The sequence below is a fragment of the Lissotriton vulgaris genome, chromosome 1_1 (assembly GCF_964263255.1).
Source record: "Lissotriton vulgaris chromosome 1_1, aLisVul1.2, whole genome shotgun sequence".
Lineage (NCBI taxonomy): Eukaryota > Metazoa > Chordata > Amphibia > Caudata > Salamandridae > Lissotriton > Lissotriton vulgaris.
In genome coordinates this window covers 476362084-476384974 of record NC_141685.1, presented here as the reverse complement: position 1 = coordinate 476384974, position 22891 = coordinate 476362084, and the positions used below count along the sequence as shown (strand labels likewise).

General features: G+C 48.2%; 1 protein-coding gene across 1 annotated transcript in view; it reads left to right on the top strand.

Annotated features, from left to right (window-relative positions):
- The window catches only part of RPE65 (retinoid isomerohydrolase RPE65), a 171167-nt gene that overhangs the window by 141353 nt on the left and 6923 nt on the right, over positions 1-22891 (top strand). The window contains exons 11-13 of the mRNA XM_086936250.1: positions 19128-19242; positions 19328-19422; positions 19526-19637. Of these exons, the coding sequence (XP_086792376.1) occupies positions 19128-19242; positions 19328-19422; positions 19526-19637 (322 nt within the window). The remainder of the gene's footprint in view (positions 1-19127; positions 19243-19327; positions 19423-19525; positions 19638-22891) is intronic.

The following is a 22891-nucleotide window of genomic DNA, read 5'->3' as shown; positions in this document are numbered from 1 at the left end:
CTAACCACAATTGGCGCGCCTCGTCCAGCAACAGGGAAGAATAGGATTGCTGTGCTAACAGCAGCTGTCCCACAGCCTCAGTCATGTCCCCAGTGTTGCCCTCTCTCTCCAACTCTCGAACCCGCCCGCCACTTCCTCTATGGCCAGTCTACGGGTCCTACGGGCTCTCGCACACCAGGCAATATCGACTTCCCGGATCATGGGTTTTAGAGCCTCCCACAGGGTGGCGGCGTCCATGTCGGGCCCATCGTTGTCCTCCCAATAATGAGAGATGGCCTCCTGAATGTGCGACTGATAGTCTTCTTGTTGTAAGTGCCATGCAGACAGGCGCCAGCGAAAGGGCTGTCTCTACCTGTAAAGGTTTAAGTTCAACGTTACAGGGGAATGATCGGACAGACCACGCGGAAGAATAGACGTGGAATCCACTCTCCCTATCCAGGGGGAGGGGACGAACAGGTAGTCCAACCTAGAAAAGGACCGGTGCACCGCGGACAAGTAGGAGTATTCGCGACCCAGAGCATGTTGGTATCTCCACGAGTCAATCCATCCCATTCCCTGCACCATGCCACTCAGTTTCGTGGGGGTGTCAGCTGGGGGCCCCCCACCGGGCCTGTATCGATCCATCTGTCCATCCATCACATCATTCCAGTCACCACCCACAATCGCCAGCACGTTCGGCATATCTGCCCACACCGCAAACAACTTTTCAAAGAGTGCCTCTTGTAACGGGGGCGGGGCATACACACTACCAAACACAATCTGTTTGTCTCCAACCATACCCTTTACAAACACATATCGACCATGGGCATCAATCCATTGAGTCTCGTGTACATAGGAAAGTCTACGATGCACGAGGACTGCTACACCTCGAGATCCCCTCACAAAGCCCGCGTGGAACACCTGTTGGTAGCCATATCTCTGTAGTCTGAGGGTTTTAGTGCCCTGGAGGTGCGTCTCCTGCAAGAGGAGAACGTCCGCCCTTTCCTTTTGCCCCAGTTGCAAAACCGCACCACATTTAAGTTTATCTAACATGCCCGAACGTTCCAGCTCACCACTCTCAGCAACGCCTGCTGGCTGCCCGTTTCCCGGACGTCAGCCATGATCAATAGGTGGGATAAGCAAGATCCCGGGCATCCGGAGCACCACACATACACATAATAGCAATTGAGCTCGTACAGACACTGTGATCAGAAAAACCTCCCCCCCAACTGCCCCCTGCCCCCCCTCCCTCCCCCAGCCCCACCCAACTGCCTCCGCAACACTCCCCCCCCTCACAACCCCCACCCCCAACAGTCCCGAAACCCCCCCCTCTCCCACCCACACCCCATACCTCAGTAACATTGAAGTACCTGTCGCGGTTTAGATCGTCACCGGCCCCCGATGGGAGGTCCGAGAACCACTATCCCAATGGATCCCCAACACAAAAAGGAAAAAATAAAACACTACCCACTCAGTACGAACTACCCCCCCACTAACTACCCTTACGAACAAAGGGCTCATGGCCGCCCTCTCTAAGTCGTACCCCAACCCTCGCCCCCACCCCACAATGTTACTTGTTCAGCTGGAGAACCAAATGGCGATCTATAGCAGTTGCCCTTGTTCAGGAGAAGTGGAGACCCCATAGCACGTCTGAGTCCGAAGTCCTGCACACCCCTTAGAGGCTATGATGCCGGATTTTGGGAGTCCGCAGCCTCGGCAGCGTCCGCAGCGTCGTTTTCAGGGGAGGATTCTTCTTTGTGCGGGACCTCCAATTGCTCCTACTTCGTGACCGCCGAGGGGTCCGGGGAGGCCCCGCTGCTGAGGATGAGTCCGAGTCCCGACCCGGGGGAGTGTGCACTCTGATCCGGACAGTTTTGTCTGTCCATGCAAAGACTTCCTCCGGAGTATTGAAGAATTGGGTCTTGGATTGGAAGACCACCCGCAGGCGGGCCGGGTACAGCAGGGCAAACTGGATGTTTAGGCCCTGCAATCGAGCCTTAGCTTCAGTGAAGGATTGGCGCTGCTGCTGTACCAACCTGGTGTAATCAGGGAATATAAGGATCTTATGGTTTTCATACTGCAGGGGCTCCTTCAAGCGCGCTTGCGTCAAGATCGTGTCACGGTCGTGATAGTTAAGCAGTTTGGCGATCACTGGTCTGGGACGAGCTCACGGCGGAGGTTTTTGAGTCAGCACTCTGTGCGCGCGTTCTATAACAAAGCAACGCAAAAGGGAGTCCGGAGGGAGCCACCCTTCTAGCCAGTGTGTCAGGAAGGCCTCCATGTCCCCCTTCTCACAGCCCTCCGGAAAGCCAACAAAGCGGAGGTTATTTCTGCGTGCCCGTCCTTCAGCATCCTCGACCCTTATCGCCAGGCCCTTCTGTATCCCCTCCATATGGGCCACCTTCCTTTTCAGGGTCACCACGTCGTCCTCCACTCCCGTAATTCTCGTCTCGGCCTCTGTGATGCGAGCCACCGCGTTGCGCAAGTCCTGGCGCAATAGCGTGACATCTGCTCCAACCGCCCCAATTTTTGCGTCCAACATGTCCCTGGACTGAGTGATCGCCGCCATGAGGGCAGCGTTATCCGGGCCCAATGTTGAGGTGTTCCCAGCCGTTCCTGCACCCTAAGCATGGGCGAATTTTGCGAATTTGCGATCCGCGAATTTGCCGATTTGGGAATTCGCGATCTGCAAAATTCGCGAATTTGTGCGGATTTTTGTTTTTTTGCGTGTTCGCAGGGTTTTTTGCATGTTCGCAGGGTTTTTTGCGTGTTCGCGGGGATTTTTGCGTCTTCGCGAGCCGCTTGCATAGCGAAGTTACCCATGCAGTCGTTTATGGGAGAGGGTGAGAGATAGATAGATAGATAGATAGATAGAAAGAGAGAGAAAGAGAGAGGGAGAGAGAGAACGAGAGAAAGAAAGAGAGGCCGGATCTCTGAAGAGCCAGATTCCTGAGTTGCCCCTACAGAACATACAGCTTTTTATTTTTAGCAAAATGCATATGAAAATTGTGCTGTAAAGGTCTCTTTTAGTTTAACCCCTGCTGACAACGCAAAATGGGTGTATTTGCCATCCTCTCCCTTCTTCCTGTTTTTTATATCTGTAAGTGCTTCCTGATGAGGTTTAATTCCTTGGACAGGTGCCTCGTTGCCTACTTGTAACTATTCTCTGACCCTGCTTCAAGGGTCAGAGCAGGGTCAGAGAATATTTGCAAGTAGGCAACGAGGTGCCAGGAAGCAATTAGCAGCAGGTGTCCAAGTTGAAGTTAATTTGTTTGTAACCCTTTTGTAAAAGGTTACAAAGAAATTAGGTTCAACTTTTGCACCTGCTGCTGTAACCCTTGCTTGGCTGAAAATTCGTCCCCGCTGATTCGCGGATTTTACCGCGATTTCGCGAGATTCGCGGATTGCGAAATCGCGGAAAATCCGCAAATTCGCCCGCGAAACGGATTTTACGCCCACTCTTACTGCACCCCCGGTCGGCCCAGTGAATTTGTCAATTGGGCCTTGCTTCGAATTGTGCTCACTGTTGCTGCCCCTCGTCATGGTGGTCCGTAGGTGTAGACCACAAGTCCAGGGCGTCGCGGGAGCACCGACAGGCGTGTAGATATATGTTCCTAGGCCTGTGAGTTCGGCCGCCAGGCGCTCGATGGTGGACGCCAAGGCAGCGCCGACCACCGCGTCGTGCAGCAAGCCCGGAGCCGTCCAGGCTGTGTGGCCAGACCCAGCCTAGTCCTCTCGGGGAAGCGGCGCCAAGGAAAGAAGTCCAGTAGGATTTGAGGGGGAGAGTGAGTGCCCCGCCGCGCCCTCTGGCCAGCAGCATCCCCGCGATCCGACCTGACCGCCGAGTGGGGTCCGTGCGACCTCCGTCTCCACTACTCCACACCTGTAGGGGAAGTCGGGGTGGTTCAGCCGTGCTGTCCGGCACTGAGACCCTCTCCCGCCGCGTCTTGAATCACACAGCACAGGGTCAGGCACCGAAGGGCCCAGACCGCTCTCCTCTCCTCTGCCACGCCGGCCGCGACCCACTTCCGGCCGGCGGCCCGAAACCCAAGGCCCCGGCTCTCCACATGCAGCAGGCCGCACCTCGTCGGTGCTCGGATCTCCGACCAGCAGTCAACTCCAGTCTCCAGATTACAGCCAGGACACCATTACCGGTTCAGATTGACAAATCATCGGGTTAGGGCGTCTTAGGGTCGGGGAGACACAGGATTTTCGCCGGATAAGTGATCGGTGGGACGGAACTCGCTTAGGCTGCGTCCGCCATGTTCGCCGCCGTAGCCACGCCCCCTTTATTTGGATTGTGTGTCTAAAATCTACAGCCACATCCAACAGGTTGCATTCTAGAAGTAAGTTCCTCAGAGCATTAGTGTGTTCATTGGTCTCTTTAATTCCAGCCCACCATAGGGCACAAACTTTCCGGACAATTATAGTGAATGTTCAGCTGACTTTTGGTCATAAGGCAAATTGTAGACATCCAAATCCATGGCCCACACTGCTTGTCACAGATGGTGTTTGACAGTTTTCTATACATTAATAGGCTTTACGTACTTATTTTTAAACCCGCCAAGGGTTAGACAATTTTAATCCCTACCAGGGTCCCTGAAAATTCACATCAAAGTGCTCCCTCCCAAAGAGAGGCTGAGCCCACCATTGGTGGTACTGAACCTACTTGGTCTGGACTTCATGATCAAGCATGCTGCACCATTTTGTATGAGTGAGAATTGCTTTTGAAAAGAAAAGGATATTACTTGTTTAGTGAAGTAAATATAGGAACCCATTTTTCCTGTAGGGGCAGGTGGGTGACCTCTTTGTGAATGTCAACATCACATGCCTACTGACAATTCTCCTTTTATGTAGAAACTTAAAGTTGATAGATTAAAACAAATGTCAAACATGTATGAGTAGACCAACACTTCTATCTTTTTCTTCTATACAGATTTAGAGTTTTAGATTTAGTTATTGTTGGACCTGGCCCTCTCTCGGGATCACCCCCAAACTTTTTATCTTCAACCCTCCAGTTTTCTGAGCCAGTTTTTGTTGGCTTATAAGACTCTGTTCTCTTTACCATGGCTAACCAGTGCTAAAATATGTGTGCTCACTCCTCTAAACATTGTAGGATTGGTTTACACCTGATTGGCATATTTAATTTACTTATAAGTCCCTAGTAAAGTGTTATACCAAATACCCAGGGCTGGTAAATTAAATGCTACTAGTGGGCCTTCAGCACTTATTGTGCCACCCACTTAAGAAGCCCTTTCAAACATGTCCCAAGGCTGCCATTGCAGACTGTGTGTGCAGTTTCAAACTGTTTTTCAGACCTGGCAAAATAAACTTTTTGCCATGCCTAAACTTTCCTTTTTAATACATATTGCCCCCCCCCCCCCGCCCATAGTAGGCCCTAAACAGCCCATAGAGCAGTATGCAGCGTATTTAAAACATTGGACATGTACTTTTATGGGTTACATGTCCTGGTATTGAAAAACTCTTACATGAATCTTTCCTTACATCAAGGCATACCTCTCCCATAGGATAACCTTTGCTTACCCTATTACATTTAATACGTGATAACTTTTGCTTGGGAGTAAGTAGGAATATCAGGTTTGGTGTATGAGAAATTATCTAAAACCCTCCTAAATGGTAAGTTTGGCTTTTTAGTCACAATTCTGAAAATGACACTTTTAGAACATTGCCATTTTCTTGTCCTAATCATTAGGTGACTGCAGCCTGTTACTGTGTTACATTACTAGATGTAGTTTCCAGTTGGGCCTTGGCCACACAATAGAGGGTCTCTGTGTTAGCAGGATGGGTCATCCTAACTTGATGAAAAGGGCAGTGCTGTCACTTGTCACACTTGTACTTCAGAGACACTGCCTGTACTCACACACAAAGAACTACATAGTAGCCTATCATGTCTGCAGATGGACTGGGCCCAGGAGAGGGAGGCAGGGCATTCCAGACACCTCTGTTGGAGGAAAACCCCAGAAGCTTCTCCAATTTCTAATCTAGCACCTGGTATAAAAATGTGGCCTCACTTTCTGTCTGAGAAGGAAGACACCTACTCCCTTCATCTCAGGCTGAGTGACTCCAAGGGTAAGCTGACTAACACCCTTTTCGGAGCTACAGGGATGCAACAAGCTCCATAGTCTCCCTGCAACTGCCTAGCAGACCTGCTGCACTGAACCTGCCTGAGCCCTGCTCACTTCTGCTAGAGTGAATTCCTGATCCCCAAGCTGTGTCTCCCCAAGTCATATATTAAAATTGTAATCAACAGCAATAACAAATTGCACAGATATATATTTCTAGTCACCCTAGACAAACCGAGGAAAAAGCGGGCCCTCCAAACAATGTGTTAGGTTATGTTATGATATTTATAAAGTGCATGGTTGCCCCAGCAACTGGCCGTGTCAGAGCTAACTGTCTAGTATAGTGGGAAGCAGAGGTGGCTAGTAATTGGAGAATAACCAAGTCTTCGCAGTCCTTCTAAAAACCCAGTGGTCAGAGATGCTTTGGATAGAAAGAGGTAGAGAGTTCCAAAGGGCAGATGCCAGTGCCTTGAACGAGCAGCCACCTGCTCTAGCCCTGCGTACTCAAGGCACTTGGCCATATACAGATCCGCTGAACGCAGGTGGGTACATAGGGAGAGCACAAAGCACTCGGAACCCCAGGACGGAGGCCCAAAAATATTTTATAGACAATACAGAAAACTTTAAAATACATTCTCTGTGCCGTTGGCAGCCTTGTCTTATTACCAACTCTTTATTGCCAGCAACTCTCCGATCACTAGCGCGTTTTGGCTTCCATCAGCCTGTCTCAAAGTGTGTATGGTGTATGTGTATTTGTTTTACTAATAACTTTGGCACAGTTTGACAGATAATCAGGAAATGTTCAAACCAGTTTGCCACTCAGTTCAGCTGCTGTCTGGAAAGTGTTGGGGTGATTCAGGAAGTGGGGGGCTGCAAAAAAATGGGAAGTCTCCATGCAATTTCCCATATGGATTTTAGACACGAATACAGTCCAAACTGCTGAACCTAATTACACCAAGTTTGGCAGAAAGCTAGACTTTGGTCCAGAAAGATCTCTTCTTGTTTTGGTGTAAGTCCATTCAGTAGTTTGGAAGTTATCAAAAAAAGATTTATGTATATCTAGGGGCATGGAGGGTCCACAGATCCAACAGATCTCATGCTGAGATCTAATTGGCTGCCACTGCTTCACCCAGGAGGTGGAAACATCTTGAGAGTCAGCCCTAGTTCCAAGTAAAAAAGAAACACAGGATAGGAATACTGTCACCCCCTAGACCACGCCAGGGGCCCAAAGTGTTTTTGTGTGTAAATTTGTAGAGTATCCACAGTGAAAAAGTCACACCAAGCGCGGTCTTACACACTTGTTTTTTTTTTGTCCAATCCCACCCCCGTGGGTCGAGGTCCTGGGGGGGGTATTGTTTATATTAATATAGAGGAGGTGATGCACCTGGCCCCCTCCCCCAGGCCCCCTTGTCCTGTGCCCCCCCCCCCCCCCCCCAACACCCGATATTGAGGAGGCAAGGGGCCTTATTAAAAGTAACTGACATCTGACATTTCTGAACAGTGGGCAAAACCTTTCTGGTAATCACTAACACTCACAGGAATATGTAGTTGAAGCTGCCTCAAGATAACATCACATTCACAGAGAGATGGTTACTTCTCTGCAGAGTTCTCCATAGTTGAATAGGATGCTCTATGCAAATGTGCTTTTCTTCTCTGCAGGGAAAAGACTTTCCCCCGAGGAGAAACCTCTAAATATGTGATCCTTTTCAGGTTAGAAAAGGGGTAGGAGGGCAATATGTGATTTTCAACAAACAGCTGTGTTTCTGGGTGTTCATAAACTTGCAACCATATGTTGGAATGCCCAAGTTCTATTTCCTTAGTGGGATTTGCAGGTGTAGAGAATTTGCAGATATTGGTGCACACACAAATGGTCTATGGTCTATGAATAAACTATGAATTCCTGGCAGGCATAGGTAAGGTATATTCAGTCGAAAACAAAATTTAACACATAATTTACATTTCTGGATACATCTCCATAAGTTGTATCCTTTAATTGTGAATTGGGGTTTCTTTTCTTTAGCAAGGAATTGATTCAATATGGTTTCCTTTTAATACAGGCTCCTTGCCCTTTGTTTAGAAGTTAAAAAAAAATTCAACTGTATTTTATTGATTTAACCCATTCGGTGCTCATGACGAGCTCAGCTCATCATGAGGCACAGCGCTCATGTGCTCATGACGAGATGAGCTCGTCATGACCACACCCATTAACATTATGGCCCAGCACAGCAGGGGAATATCTTCAGCAACCAAGGTGTTAAATCAAATTAATAAAGAACACAAGAACAGAAAGTGTGGGAATTGCAGCGTCGTACATAGTGCATGACAGATACAGAGTAGAAGCGGCTCACACATAATCATTATGCAGTAATCAAGTGCGAGGGTACCTGCCAGGTCATAACAATCAATACAGTTAGATAACCAAGACCACAAGTCAGTTATAAACAAGAAAGCACCTTTACACACTTGGTCATCATAAACTTAGCAAGACAACCATCAATACAGTCAGTCCTCAGTGATTCAGGGTCTGAGAGCAGTTCTGAAACAGTCATTCTGGAACATGCCCAGCAATTGAGCTCATAAAAGTATTTCATCAGCTGCCCCTTCATCCGTACGTGACACTCTCAAGTGGTGCTCTTCTGCCACTCCCCATTCCAGGAGGTCTTGTAGCCATTGATCTAGTAGCAGGGCTCTAGTGCCCTTCCACCCAGTGACCCAACACCACTTCGCCAATACCAGGGCCAATTGGGCAACCTAGTAAGGAATTTTACGCCCCTTGTGTCGAGCCACCAAACCCAATAAGCAAGTTGCAGCTCCAAGGGTTCCTAATCCCAGTGCCTGTTCCTATGTGTGTGGCCGCTTGTCCGCACTATTCCTGGACCTGCCCACATTCCCAGACCAAGCGTAGGATTGGAGGACTGTAGAATGTGGCACCTATCTCCCTGCAGTGCACACACTTCGTTCCTTTAGTAGGATCTATTTTATTCTGGTTATATGGCGTAACATAGGAGTGATGCAGAAAATGGAAGTAAAGTAGCTTGAATCTATTATTGCTGGACATGTTACGCACCAGCTTGGTTGCCCTCACCCAATCCGGATCAGTCCCAAATCCTTCTTCCAGGGCCGCCATCCTAGGAATTGTCGATGTTGCATGTCATTCTTAAGGGCCTTGTAGAAAAGAGTGATTAGGTGGTGTCCTTCCCCCCACCCAATAAGACCATCAAAAACCCCAGAGGAATGCAGTGCCGCAGGGAAGTCCGCCCAGAGCTCCCTTGCTACACTCTCCAGCTTAGCATAATACAAAATATAAGCCTGTCTAATCTCAAAAGAGTCCTGAGTATCCTGGAACGTGATAAAAGTATCTCCATGGTATAAATTACCCGCTGCCATGCTCCCTCCTTTCTCCATTGAGAGATAGACATGTCTATGTTCCTAAAGACAGCCAGATCCCACAACCGTAACTCCCAGCTGAAGTGATCTTTATGGATAACCCTGTGGACTACCCTTTCCCAGAGCTCCGTCATGGTTTTGATCAGATACGGGACTGGATGTTCTGACCTATCCCTCTGACTCAATATCTGTGGCAAGGTATCATCTCCTCCTATCTCAGATCTCAGCACCCGTTTCTCCCAATTGTCAGACTCTGTGAGCCATCTGGCACCATGCTGCAAACGTGCAGCGTACTAGTAAAACTGTATGTCTGGGACAGCTAAACCTCCATCCTCCAAGACCCTCTTGAGTATAGCAAGCGCACCCTGCTGCATTTACCCGCTCACATGGAAGTCTCTAGCAGGCTATTAAGCCTGCGGAAAAAGGTTTTGAACAAGGTACAAACAGCGTGGAAGGAAAACCATTTTGGCCACGGCCGCCCTTCCCATCACAAAGAAAGGGAATCTAATCTAAAATTGGATGGAGTTCTCGAAGCCCACCAGAACTCTATCTACATACCTGCACTGATTCTGTGCCTAAGTGTGCATGACGACACCCCAGGTACCGAAACCCCTCCAATTGCCACTGGAGTCCCACAACTGGAAACTAGCCCAACTCCTTCCCAATCATTCTGTCCAAAGGGAATAGGAGCGACTTGTGGGCATTAATCAGAAGGCCTGAAATTGTACCAAAGGAACCCAACAGTTGTAACAAAAGTGGAACAGAATTTCCGGGTGATCGCTCATACACCAGTGCATCATCCGCATATAAGGATATAATGTGAGTGGTGTCTCCCACCCTTATCCCCAAGAGCCTAGATCCCTACGCAGCAGCAGTGCGAAGGTTTCGACTGCTAGCGTAAATAGAAGTTTAGAAGGGGGACACCCCTGACATGTACCCCTGCCCATCGAACAGGCTTGAGAGAGTTCACCACCCCACACTAATTCACATGGAAGACTCAGTATAAAGGAATTGTATCTAGGCACAAACCCTATGCCCTTCAGCTCAGTCATTTAATAAGCCCACTCCTCAGTGCCAAACACCTTTTCCAGATCAAGGTAAACCAGAGCCTTCTCCCTGTCTCCATCGAAGGAATCATGCAGCATGTGGGCCACTCAACGTAAAGCATAAAGCTGCATTGATTCTCGTGAACAAATTCTCGGATCACTCCCCGTAGTCTAGGAGGCAGTGTTTTCTACAATATTTTAAGATGTGAATTAAGCATAGTGAGGGGCTAGTAGGCGGAGGGTCTGCTGGGTCTCCCCTGACTTCAATATCAGACACACCATCTCCTCTCACATAGTCGTGGGAGGAGCTACTTTTCCCGTGCCTTCATATAAACCTCCAGTAATTTCTCCTTGAGGACAGAGGTTTAAGTATGATAGGATTCCGCCTGGAACCCTGCCAGGAACTTTGGATCTATTAAGTGCCTTCACAGCGGCCCCCACCTCATCCAAGGAGAGATTATTCTCCAGCCCCTGCATGCCTCAATCCGTAACTGGAGAAGTCTCACCCCAGCCAAGAACCTATCCGTCCCTCCCTCAGTGTCCGGCGGACTAGCCCTGTACACCAATTTAAAGTGATCCAGCAGGGGCAATAGTATTTCCTGTCTCTGGGCGCATAACTGATCCTGGCATTCCGTATGTGAAAGGTAGGGGGTAGCTCTGTTTCATGCCTCAGGACCTGAGCACGGAGCTTACCAGATGTATCTCCCTCTCTATGCAACACCTGATGGTAGGATTTAAGGACAGTGTTATCCAGCATTTCCCATAGCAAATGCATTTGTCTATGTACTGCTAAAGCCATCTCACATCTGCTGAGTGCACCTCTTGCTTCTGGAGATCAGCCAGCCAGCCAGCCCTCCTGTGTCTTTGTCTGCTAAAGGTTGTGTACGACAGACACCCCTGATACATTCTCCCCTAACCACTGCCTTCAGTGCCTCCCAGTCTATCGCATTAGTATTCACAGTTTCCCAGTTCATAGTTAGGTGATCCTACAGTGCAGTCTGCAAGTCCACCCTGCAAGTCACGTCCGTGAGGAGCTCAAAAAGCATATGCAACATCCTGAACCCACTCTGCCATTCTCCCCTAGCCAGAGTCAGCAATGTCGGATATGATCAGAGACAAATCTGAACAAATGTTTCGCTTCAGCCAGCCGAGAATGATCCAGATCTCCCACCAAGAAACTTTCCAAGTGACTGAAGATGTTGTGAGTCCAGAAATGACAGGTGTATTCACTAACACCTGGGTGCAATATTTGCTACCCATCCAGAAGACCCAGATTATGCATCACCCTCCTCAGTGCGCCCATCATTAATGGCTTAGTGCCGTATTAGGGGGATAACGGTCCTCAACCCCATGCAAAATACAAAATGTCCAGCCCGGATCACTGAAGTGCCCTCACTACCCCCTAACAAGTCCTGCATCCCTTCAAAGAAGAGTTTGTCGTTAACATTGGGGGAGTACAAGTTGAATTTTGTGAGCTCTTTTGCATCTAAAGTGCCCTGTAACAGAACATAACACCCTTCCACGTCCGCTTTGCTATAGATGTACTTATAGGGAACTCCAGGAGCAAGCTAGATTACCAACCTCCTGGCATAGGAGGAGTAAGAGGCAGAGAACAGTTGACCCCTCAATTTCCTATTGAGCTTCTGTATTTCCTCCATCAGGAGAATTCTCCTGGAGACAAGCAATCTGACTCTTATGGTGTTTAAGAAACGAGTGGACCCTATACCACGTGGAGTAACCTAGAAGCCCATGAACATTGCACATAATAATATTGGTTTCATCAGCCATAGACATAGCAAGTACCTGGGCATAAACCCCTCACACCTGCCCCAGGAACACGACCTCTAAAGCTGCCAAACAAGAAAGTACTTGCTCTGTCGAGATTCCCATACCTCATTAACAACCAACAAACACCCCATAACAAACAGTGGGATCAATTAGCAATCCCCCCATCCCAGATATGCAGCTTATCAACAAAGATGCCACACTGCGAATCCAATTGAGCTCTTGCTGCCAGGAGCCACAGTCTAACCCCCCCCCCAACTATTGCCTACCACAAGTGTGCAAAGGCTCCCCATCAAAAACCTGGCCCACACACAGAATACATACCTTTATAGGAGCAAGCCAGAGCTTACCATACTCCGGCAAACGTTATTATGCAATCCAACAGACACATATATGCGGACCCCCACCAAGAACATACAGCGGGCAATGAAAGAAAAAGTGCATAGTAAGTCCCCCCTGAATAAAAAAAAGAAAGGACATTAGTCTGTACCTGCGGAGACTAGAACATCATTACATGCCACTTCATTTCAGACTATCATTCTTCATCGAAACCTCCTCCTGTAATACCAAGGTCCCTCACCCCCCTCCCCCGACTCCGTTTGCCGGTCCAGCAGGGCCAGAGGCCCATTGTCCTGAATCTCCACCCTGGCAGGATCACTCCTTTCTGGGGATCGTCAGCCCGCAATCCCAGGCCCCCCACCTGCTTTGTAGTTGGAACCCTCCAGAGTGGGTGACCTCTGGGTTCCAGTCCTCCCGGAGTCAGCACAATCCCTGGGAACTTATCCCAAACACCAGCCAGCACCACAGATCATCAGGATGGCCAAAAAGTGTGACTTTTTGCCTGCTAGAACCCGCAGCCTAACCGGGTACAAAAGCATGTAGCGAAGACCAATTGAGCGCAGCTTGGCCTTGACCTCCAAGAACGTCTTCCGTGGGCATTGTAGGTGTAATCCGGATAAATGGATATCCTCTGGTTCTCGAACCTGGCAGTGTCAGTGTCTCTGGCCGCCCTGAGAATACAGTCACGATCCTTGTAGTTTAAGATGTGGGCTATAATGGCCTGCGGTGGAGCCTCAGGGTGTGGCAGAGCCACAAACGCACAGTGAGCCCTCTCAATGGTGAACATGGCAGACAATCCAGAGAGCTTGAGGGTGCCTTGAATCCAGGACTCGACAAAGTGTGTAGGTGCTGTCCCCTCGGATTGTTGCAGAAACCCAGGTTATGCCCAGACGTGGGTCCCTTGCTCACTTTGCTGCTGGATACAAGCTAGCCTGGTGGATGAGGGGGGAAACCCTGATACCAGCCCCAGGATGCTTGTTTCTGGTCCAGGGAAGACCTGGGCTGGACTGTTCCCATGAGGTATCTCCTTGTGTTTGCTTTGTTCCGGAAACCCCAACAGGCGCACATTATTGCAGCACGACTGTCCCTTAGCATCCTCCACCCTAGCCTCCAAGGCCCCCAACCGAGACGTGACCGCAGCGACCGGTTTCCACAAAGTGTCCACCTCGGTTTGAAGCTCCTCAATGGAACTCTCGACCAGCCGGACTTTTTCCAAAACCTTGCAGAAGTCAGTGCGGAGAAGATTGACTTCAAGGGCCTCAGGGACGATTTTGTCCTCTAGACCAACAGAGAGCCCTAAATGGCCGCCAGCAACGTAGCCGCCTCTGCAGACGGCTCTGCATCCTGGTTTCTCTGGCAAAGGTGTGCAATGTGCTACACTGTGAAGCAGGCAACAGGGTCGTATATTATATATTGTGGTGTCCCTGGGCTACCCCCACTGGTTTGTCTCCCCATGTCCAAGCAGGAAGACAGCCGTTGTATGCACGCTGTACTTGGAGTCCCACCACGAACAAACACCGGGGTCCCTTATGAGCTTCAAGGGGGGCCGCTGAATGAAGCCAAGACTAATCAGCGTTCCCAAGTGAGCCCCAACATGCACCAGTCCAGAAGGCCCAGACAACTATGTGCTGGCGAGGTAGCTAAGTGTCAAGCATCCAATATAGGCTTAATCAGTTCAGGACGCGCAGCAGCCAGAACACACAGCTCAAGGAGACCCAGCTCAGCCTCACTTACTTACTTCTGGGTCCCCTCTAGGGACCAGCAGGTCATTCGCTCATCCTTCGCAGGTACAGCAACAGCAGGGGACTCCTTACAACTCCTCTATACAGTGGCCAAACTGCCATCTGCCAAATGTGGGCTGAAGGGAGAGACTCCCTGCGAGCTGCCCACAAGTTGTTGTTGACTCCAGGATCACTGAGGCAACCGCTCGAAACAAGGGGAGAACACAGGCATGGTAGTAGATTGTTGTGTTGCTGGAGGGCAGTCTACAGAAGATGAACTGGAGGTTTTGAAGACAGGCTCTGGGTAATGAGTCAGTACGCTGCTGGCCGATGAAGGTGTTGCACATATTGCCACAGGATCCGAGCCCTCGTCTGGGCTGGAGCTCGTAGTCTCAGTGAGTCACCAGGCCCCATCGGGTCTCGCCGCACCTCGGGCCGCCCAAAGGAGAAGCACCCCCCCACAAGGCACAGGCTCTGACTGCCCACACAGTCCAATTGACCCTTGCAGGCAACTGCCAGGCTTCATCTCCTCTGTCACCGGAGGCGACCCGCCACTCCGCAGGAGAAGTGCCCCTACCCCAGCAGCTCTGGATCACAGAGGGTGTTCTCCCCTACCTGGTCGCCAGAGCACTGCCCCCGCTGCGTCTCTGGCCCTCAGAGTCCTCCAGGCCATCCACGTGTGGTCCTGGGCAATGTAGCCCAACGTGCCACTACCTGCATACCAGAACCGGTACCAGGGTGCCGGAACCTTCCAGATGTGCTCCCCACAAAGCAATGGGCAAAAGGCTCACTATAAGAAGCAGGATTCTGTAGGATAATCTGGGGCCGGTCAAGAGCCTCCTAGGAGCTAATCCTGTCAGCCATCTGGCGTGGCCACGCCTTCCATCTTGAAGTAAACAATACTTATTAAAAAGAACCTAAAAAATGCAAATTTCCTATGATTCTGTCTAATCTGGGAGAAAACACAGCAGAAACCGTAAACCAATGCACGTTCCTTGCATGCAATGTATCCAGAAAACAACGGCTGTATAGAAGATGGTACTCTACAGTATACAGAAAAGTGCTGGACGAAATGCTTAAATTATTCTCAGCCACTGGTAATTACTTGGATGCATCCCAGTCCATTGTTCTTTTGTGCACCATACCACCTCAGTTTGGGGGTGGCCATATGCCAATATGCCTTCGTCATGCTGCAATGGGAACCATCTAGCCAAAACTGCCAGGCGAGGTAATCCCTGAACCAGAATGCAAGCAGCCCAGGACCGGTTTTCTCCTAATTAGGTCTCATCAGCCAGGTATAGCTTGATTCCAAAGATAGTGAGGCATGGCGTGCAGAGGATCAATAGACTTGGATGCCGACATTTCAGCAACCTCAGAGTGGACATATCCAGGAAGGCTGTTTCAATCTTTTCAGCCACCTTTGCACTTCTCTGTGAATCTGGCTTGTTCTTACTTCTGCCTACTCTTCTCACCACCTGACTTTAACTTTTCAAGAATTAAACCAGAAATGTTGCTTTTCTCAAAAACATCCATTAGGCGAGCTGAATTCACTGCTATTCTTTGTATACGTTTTAATTTGCCCTAACGAAACAAATAAGGGGTTATCGTCAATTAATGAGTAACAAAACATGGCTGCTTCAGAGATATATATTTGAAATGTGGATTATCAATAAACAAGAGCTTACAAAAGCAGGCACAAACCCAGGAAAAACCAAAGACTTCTTGAAGCGTCATTTTGTATTTCCATGGAGCAAACTTTGCGCTTCTTTACTATCGCGCCTCCTAATTTCTATTACTCAGATATTCACATGAAGTAGGGTCAAGCCCCACTGTTTCCTGCTGGTTATTCGTCTTCTGGTGCCTACTACCTATTGAGTTGACTTGGTTAGGTTTCCTTGCACTGCATGACTTTCGAAAGATTTTTAGCCACAACTCGCCCCATGCTTGATGCTTGATGCTTGATGCTTGTGATACTATTATGACCAGTCACCATTCCTTCAGACCGATCTGTTGTTCTGGCTACAGACCCCTGAACAGAGAGCATATTTTCCCAAAGAGATTCTAAAAAATGTTGGGTGCATATGTAGCCTCCAGCATCACTAGATGCTCTCGCCAGTTTCTTGCAGTTGCATACTGCTCCAATGTTGCATTCTCTGCCACTTTCTCATGTTTTATTTTATTTGCTGGAGTTATATCCTTCGAAACAGGGGAGGGTTCTGGCGTGCTGTGCCTTTCTTCACTGTGCTTTGCAGCCAGAGGCATCCTGCAAGAATCTCTTCAACCTTTCTCCCTCACAACCTGATCTCATTCCTTCCTCCTTTTAAGGAAGATACATTAGCAACTGCCCTTTGACCAGTACTTAAAAATACTCCCTTTTTTTAGGTCTCGCCTGAGCCAGCGCATGCGCTGCTCTGTGAGACATTTAGTAAGCAGGTTTTTAAAGTGCTACCAAAGGCTACGGTTATGCGCGCGCGCGTGCACGCACGCAACAGCCATCTGGCATTCCTCTCGCTCTCCCATGCCTCAACACACGTCCCTCCCGCACCCCAGAGTGCATCTCGCGCATGCTTTTCACCCCTCTCACATGCGCAGCCGCCATCTGACATATCTCTCGCTCTCCCATGCCTCAACGCACGCCGCTTCCCTACCACAGAGCGCGTCTCGCACGCACTTTTCAAATGGAGACAGCAGCGCTACCGTGCCTGTCCCAACCATTCAGATCGGCGGCCGATGTTCTATACGTAACATAGACATTGAGACAGCACCATAACCCAACCAGTTCCGCCTGGGCAGACCTGACTGTCACTACCAGACTTGCGTGTCGCACTTAGGATTGGTTGAGGTATTCTGAATGCTCCAATCATAGGTCAAGTTTCATACCAGTATCTCCCAGTCTGCTCTCGGAATATGCTCGACTGTATGATTGGTTATTATGCAACCCGGAAGTGCCCAAATTACGAGCACATGATATCCGTTAAAAGATCAACATCGATTTAGACGACAGATGCTAAATTCATGGACGGTCCGTGTAAGTAGCAGACACATGTTCAATTTGTTTGTTAGTGGTGGTAATCATCCTAGTGCTGTGCTGTTCTGTCTGCTGTAGGGTTGTTTGGGTGATGTCTCTCCTGCGGGTGGGGTGCCTCCCGTCCCCAGGGTTCCCGTGGGAGTCCCACCGAATGTTTAAGGATCTAATCTTACGTACAGCATAGATCTACACCTCTCAACTGTTTTGCTCAGCTCTTGACATACAAAATAGATATGTCAAATCAATTGTTTCATCGTTTTAAAGCATGGCCTTTTAAACTACATTTTACATTGTAATTATTTAATTAATAGTACTTTTTTTTAGATTTGACTGTCACGGTTTAATAATCGCTCGTGCTGATATTCTACCTAAAGCCAGATCGGTGTTCATTTATTCATGCATTCTTAGTCCAAGGTTTGTAAGAAAAATACTCTGATGTCAAAGCTGAGGCAGAGTGGATAAGTGAGTCAGCTGCATATCTACTTTTGGTGCTCTCTCTTGCTATTTGTTCCTGTTGAACGGATATCAGACTGCTGTCCTTGTACTTGAAGTATGGAACTCCCTAGTATTTCATATCTGCCATTTGCATTCCTGGCCTTTGGTTAGGCTTCAGTTAAAAAACAGAATGTTCGGCAAAATTTGACAAACTTTCCCTAGTCTATTCATTCATGTGTATTTTTTTTATTCTAAATGTTTCAGTTTGCACCCAGCTGCGACAAGAACGCTATGTGTGTGGGATATATATATTCTTGGATAATAAGTACAAACAGTAGAGTACAGTTTTTGTAACAGTAGAAACCTGGGCTTCAAGCACTAGTCCACTATTCAAAATAATTACTAGATTCCTGAACAGGTTTGGATAGAGAGCATTTTGTGTTACGGCGTATGACATGATAGAGGATTTTAATCGGTGCCAGCTATTAATAAGTTTGCATAGCCAATAGGCCTCACCTTTGGGACCTTTTAAGTATGTAGTTATGCAGCACAATATCCTTACTGCAACAACATTAACTGTTGCATGGCTAAACACTTATAAAATCCCAAAAGCGAGACCTATTGGCTATCCCAATGCTTGTTCTTTTAAGAGAGACATTTAACGATCCAATCAGGCTATGTATTTTTCTGGATCTATGCATACATTGTGATGTGCAGGACGGATACTAGCAGATCATACTCTAGGGGCACATTATTTCAGGCATTTGCTACAACCAATAAACATGCAAATTACCTCCCCTTTAGATCCATTATACCTAAATGTGTACTTCGTGAATAATCATGTACATTTGAAAGTCCGTCTGGATTTGGCGCAAGAGGTATGTCAGTGAGTATCTATGCTCTTGAGTCTAGAGTCTGTCTTCTCCTCAGGTAGGGCATAACACAATCCTTGCAGCACAGAAGGCCCACTTATTTAACAAAGCAATGAATTTCTGTAAGCTATAGAAGACTCGAGGGCCCGTCACCACATTCTGCAGGGGGCGCCATCATTTTGCGTTATGCCAATGGGCTTAAGAGTTTATAGCATGCTCACTTCACTTTCCATTAAATAACCAATTGAAGCCACTTCTCCGCTATGCAATATAACTGCACACTTTGTGGGAACCATCTTATGTTCACCTCAACTGCAGGTGGAATGCCCTTCGGGTGGCCACAAAACGTAAATCAAACTGGGCAAGCAATACAAGTTGAAAGTGTGAACCAATCAGGTGAATTTACTTGAAAATGTTTTAATATGGTTCTTATAGTTGTATATTTTTTCTAGGTTGACACAGGCAAAAATCTAGTCAACTTGCCTTACACAACAGCCACAGCAATTCTACGCAGTGATGAAACAATCTGGTTAGAACCGGAAGTTCTCTTTTCAGGACCCCGCCTAGGTAACTATTGTGAAATGTATGTAAAATCAAGTCAAGATGGTGAAAACTGTGGAAAAAATCCCTCTGTTTCCATTTTACTTTTCAGCCTTTGAGTTTCCACAGATTAACTACAAGAAGTACGGGGGCAAGGATTACACCTTTGCATATGGCCTCGGATTGAATCACTTTGTTCCAGACAGGGTAAGTTTACAGAATAATATAATATTTGGGGACGATTTGTTGTCTAATAAAATAATACAAGGTTTCATGACTTCTGACGCCTTTCCCATCTGTTCATTTGCAGCTTTCTAAGCTGAATGTTAAAACAAAGGAAAGCTGGGTATGGCAGGAACCAGATTCATACCCTTCAGAACCCATCTTCGTTTCCCAACCAGATGCGATAGAAGAGGATGATGGTAAAATGTCTTCTTATGTAGCATAATTTAAATACATTTTCCATAAACGGTTTTCAGGTCTGCTGACAAAACACAAAAATAAGTCAACATCGACACAAAAGAAAGATTGCTCACTTCCAGCTAAAATTATTCTAACATTATTTAACATAGTGCTTTTGGGAAAAAAGGATTGATTTAATTTCCAGGTGGCGAAATTCCCTTCCCTGCATTCTCCCCTCTTACCCAGGATGAGGACGTGAGGTGACATGAGGTAGAAGCTAAGCGTAACATTGAGTGCGTAGCTCAGCCGTGGGTCTGATAAAGCTGACTGTTTATAGCCACTTGCACACCACCAAAGCCTGGGAAAACTGAACCTCTCCCAATAAAAGCTTTTTCTCTTGTTACCTGTCAGTCTTTCCCAATAAGAAACTATGGAGCATATTACCAACAACTAGCGATAATCATCGCTATGTTGGCATAGCAGGAATATTCCTATCGCCGCCCTTCACCTGTTTTTATCGCTGAGCTACCTTGCTATTATCAAGGATTATCTCAGAAACGATAAAAAACGGGCGAAATGCGTGAATATCGCTGTCAATACAGCGATATTCAGGCATTACCGTGACAATGCTCTTAGCCATGTTATCCATCTCTCATTGGATAACATGGCTAAGAACTGGTCAGGGCAGGCGTTAGCATTTGGAGATATTCACGCTTAGCGCGAATATTTCCAAAACTAAGCCATTGTTGGTAATAGGAGATAGCGATATTAGCGACTGTTTCCAGTCGCTAACATCTTGGCACGCCCACTTTGCATGTCATTTGCGATAATTATCGCTGACATGCAAATCGGGCCCCAAGATGATCGCTATCTCCTACTAGCTGTCGCTAACTGGTGTTAGCAACAGCTTGGTAATTGGGCGATCAAATTATCGCTGCTGTAGCGGGAAAAAGTCCCGCTAAAGCGGCGATAATGGCCCTTGGTAATATGCCTCTCTAAACTTAGGGATGACTCTCGAGCTGTGGATTCCTACATTGTGAAATGCTTATCAAATAGATTCTAATGGGCTTAAATTTGAAGCAAACAAAGAAATGGCGTAAATTAGAAGCATTGATAACGGGCACGCATAATGGCCCATAGTCAGCCCGTTTTTTGCTTAATTGATTGCCGCCTTTTTTAACTTCTCTATGGGGTAAAACATGAATAAGATGAGGCCTCCACCTCACTGCACTAGAGAGCACGAGCCGGCTTTACCGGGGTGGAACCAAGCAGCTGTGGCTATTAGTAAAGAACCACCGATCCAACGTAACTCCAGAATAAAAATAAATGCTTTTTTTGCCCTCCGGGAACTTTCTCTACCCCCAAGAGGCCTAAGAGGCCAGGGCATTCCTACCGTGCCCCCTTCTCTTTTTTTAAAAACTTTTTTGTGGGGACTTGGCTCAAGCCGAGACCCAAGATGGCTGCCAACACTTTCTGGTTTGAAGTGTTGGCAGCCGATCTGATCTCAGCACAAGATCGCAAGGGTTCGCTGAGCCTTTGCGTCCTTATATATACAAATTTGAATTTCTTTTAAGAACTCAATGACTGAACGGATTTACACCAAATCAGAAAAAGGCACTTCCCTGGACCAATATCCACCTTTCTGCCAAATTTTGTGTAATTTCGTTCAGCAGTTCGGACTGTAGCCGTGTCCAAAGTTCCTATGGGAATTAACATGGGGAAAACGCTTTTTGGTATTTCCCCTTTTTCTCAGCCCCCGATTGATGGAACACCACAAAACTTTCAAGACAGCAGATGAAGTGAGCCTATACATGTGTAAAAAATTTCACAAGGATTTGTCAAACGACGCCAGCTCCCTGGCGCATGCTGAAGGTACCTGGTGGGTTAATTGGCTCCCAGGGACCCTCAGGATTGATGAGGAATTAATTCCCCAACTTAAAATGCGCCACAGGGCGTGTTTGCACATGTCACCTCAGGCCCCCCCCCCCTTCCTTCACCATTGTGCAAACACGCCCCCTGGCGAATTGTAAGTTGGGGAATCAATTCCCCTTCAATACTGAGGGTCCCAGAGGTCCAACTAGCCCACCAGGTATCTCTAGTATACGCCAGGGAGCTATGTTGCAGACAGGTGTTAAGAGACCACACCCCTTTGTACACCTCTCTGCAACGCAGCTCTGTGGCGCTTACTGGAGGTACCTAGTGAGCTAGTTTAACCCTAGGGACCCTTAGAATTCAAGGGGACTTAATCTCCCAACTTAAAACGGCCACAGGGTGCGTTTACACAGTGGTGAAGGGAGGGGACGCGGCGGGGCCTAAGGTGATGTGTGCAAACACGCCCTGTGGGGCGTTTTAAGTTGGGGAAATAATTCCCATTTAATCCGGAGGGCTCCTGGGGGCTAACTAGCCCACCAGGTGCTTCCAGTAAGCACCACTGCGCTGCGTTGCAGAGAGGTGGTTCTGGCCGTGCTACTTTTTACACCTCTCTGCAATGCAGCTCTGTGGCACTTACTGGAGGTACCTAGTGGCCTAGTTTGACCCTAGGGACCCTTAGGATTCAAGGGGACTTAATTTCCCAACTTATAATGGACACAGGGCGCGTTTACAGTGGTGAAGGGAGGGGACGGGGCTTGAGGTGACATGTGCAAACACGCCCTGTGGCGTGTTTTAAGTTGGGGAATGAATTCCCCTTCAATCCAGAGGGCCCTTGGGAGCTAACTAGTCCACCAGGTGCTTCCAGTAAGGGACACTGCGCTGAGTTGCAGAGAGGTGGTGCAGGCCATGCCCGTTTTTACACCTCTCTGCAACGGTGCTTACTGGAGGTACCTAGTGGGCTAGTTTACTAGTTGGACCCAAGGGACACTTAGGATTCAAGGGGACTTTATCTCCCAACTTAAAACGGCCACAGGGCGCGTTTACACAGTGGTGAAGGGAGGGGAGGGGGCCTGAGGTGACATGTGAAAACACGCCCTGTGGCACGTTTTAAGGAGGGGATGGGGCCTGAGGTGACGTGTGAAAACACACCCTGTGGCATGTTTTAAGTTAGGAAAATAATTCCCCTTCAATCCGGAGGGCCCATGGGGGCTTACTAGCCCACCAGGTGCTTCCAGTAAGCGACTCTGCTTTGTCTTTCAGAGAGGTGGCCCAGGCCGTGCCCCTTTTCACACCTCTCTACAACGCAGCTCTGTGGCGCTTACTGGAGGTACCTAGTGGGCTACTCGGACCCTAGGGACAATCAGAAATCAAGAGGACTTAATCTCCCAAATTAAAACGGACA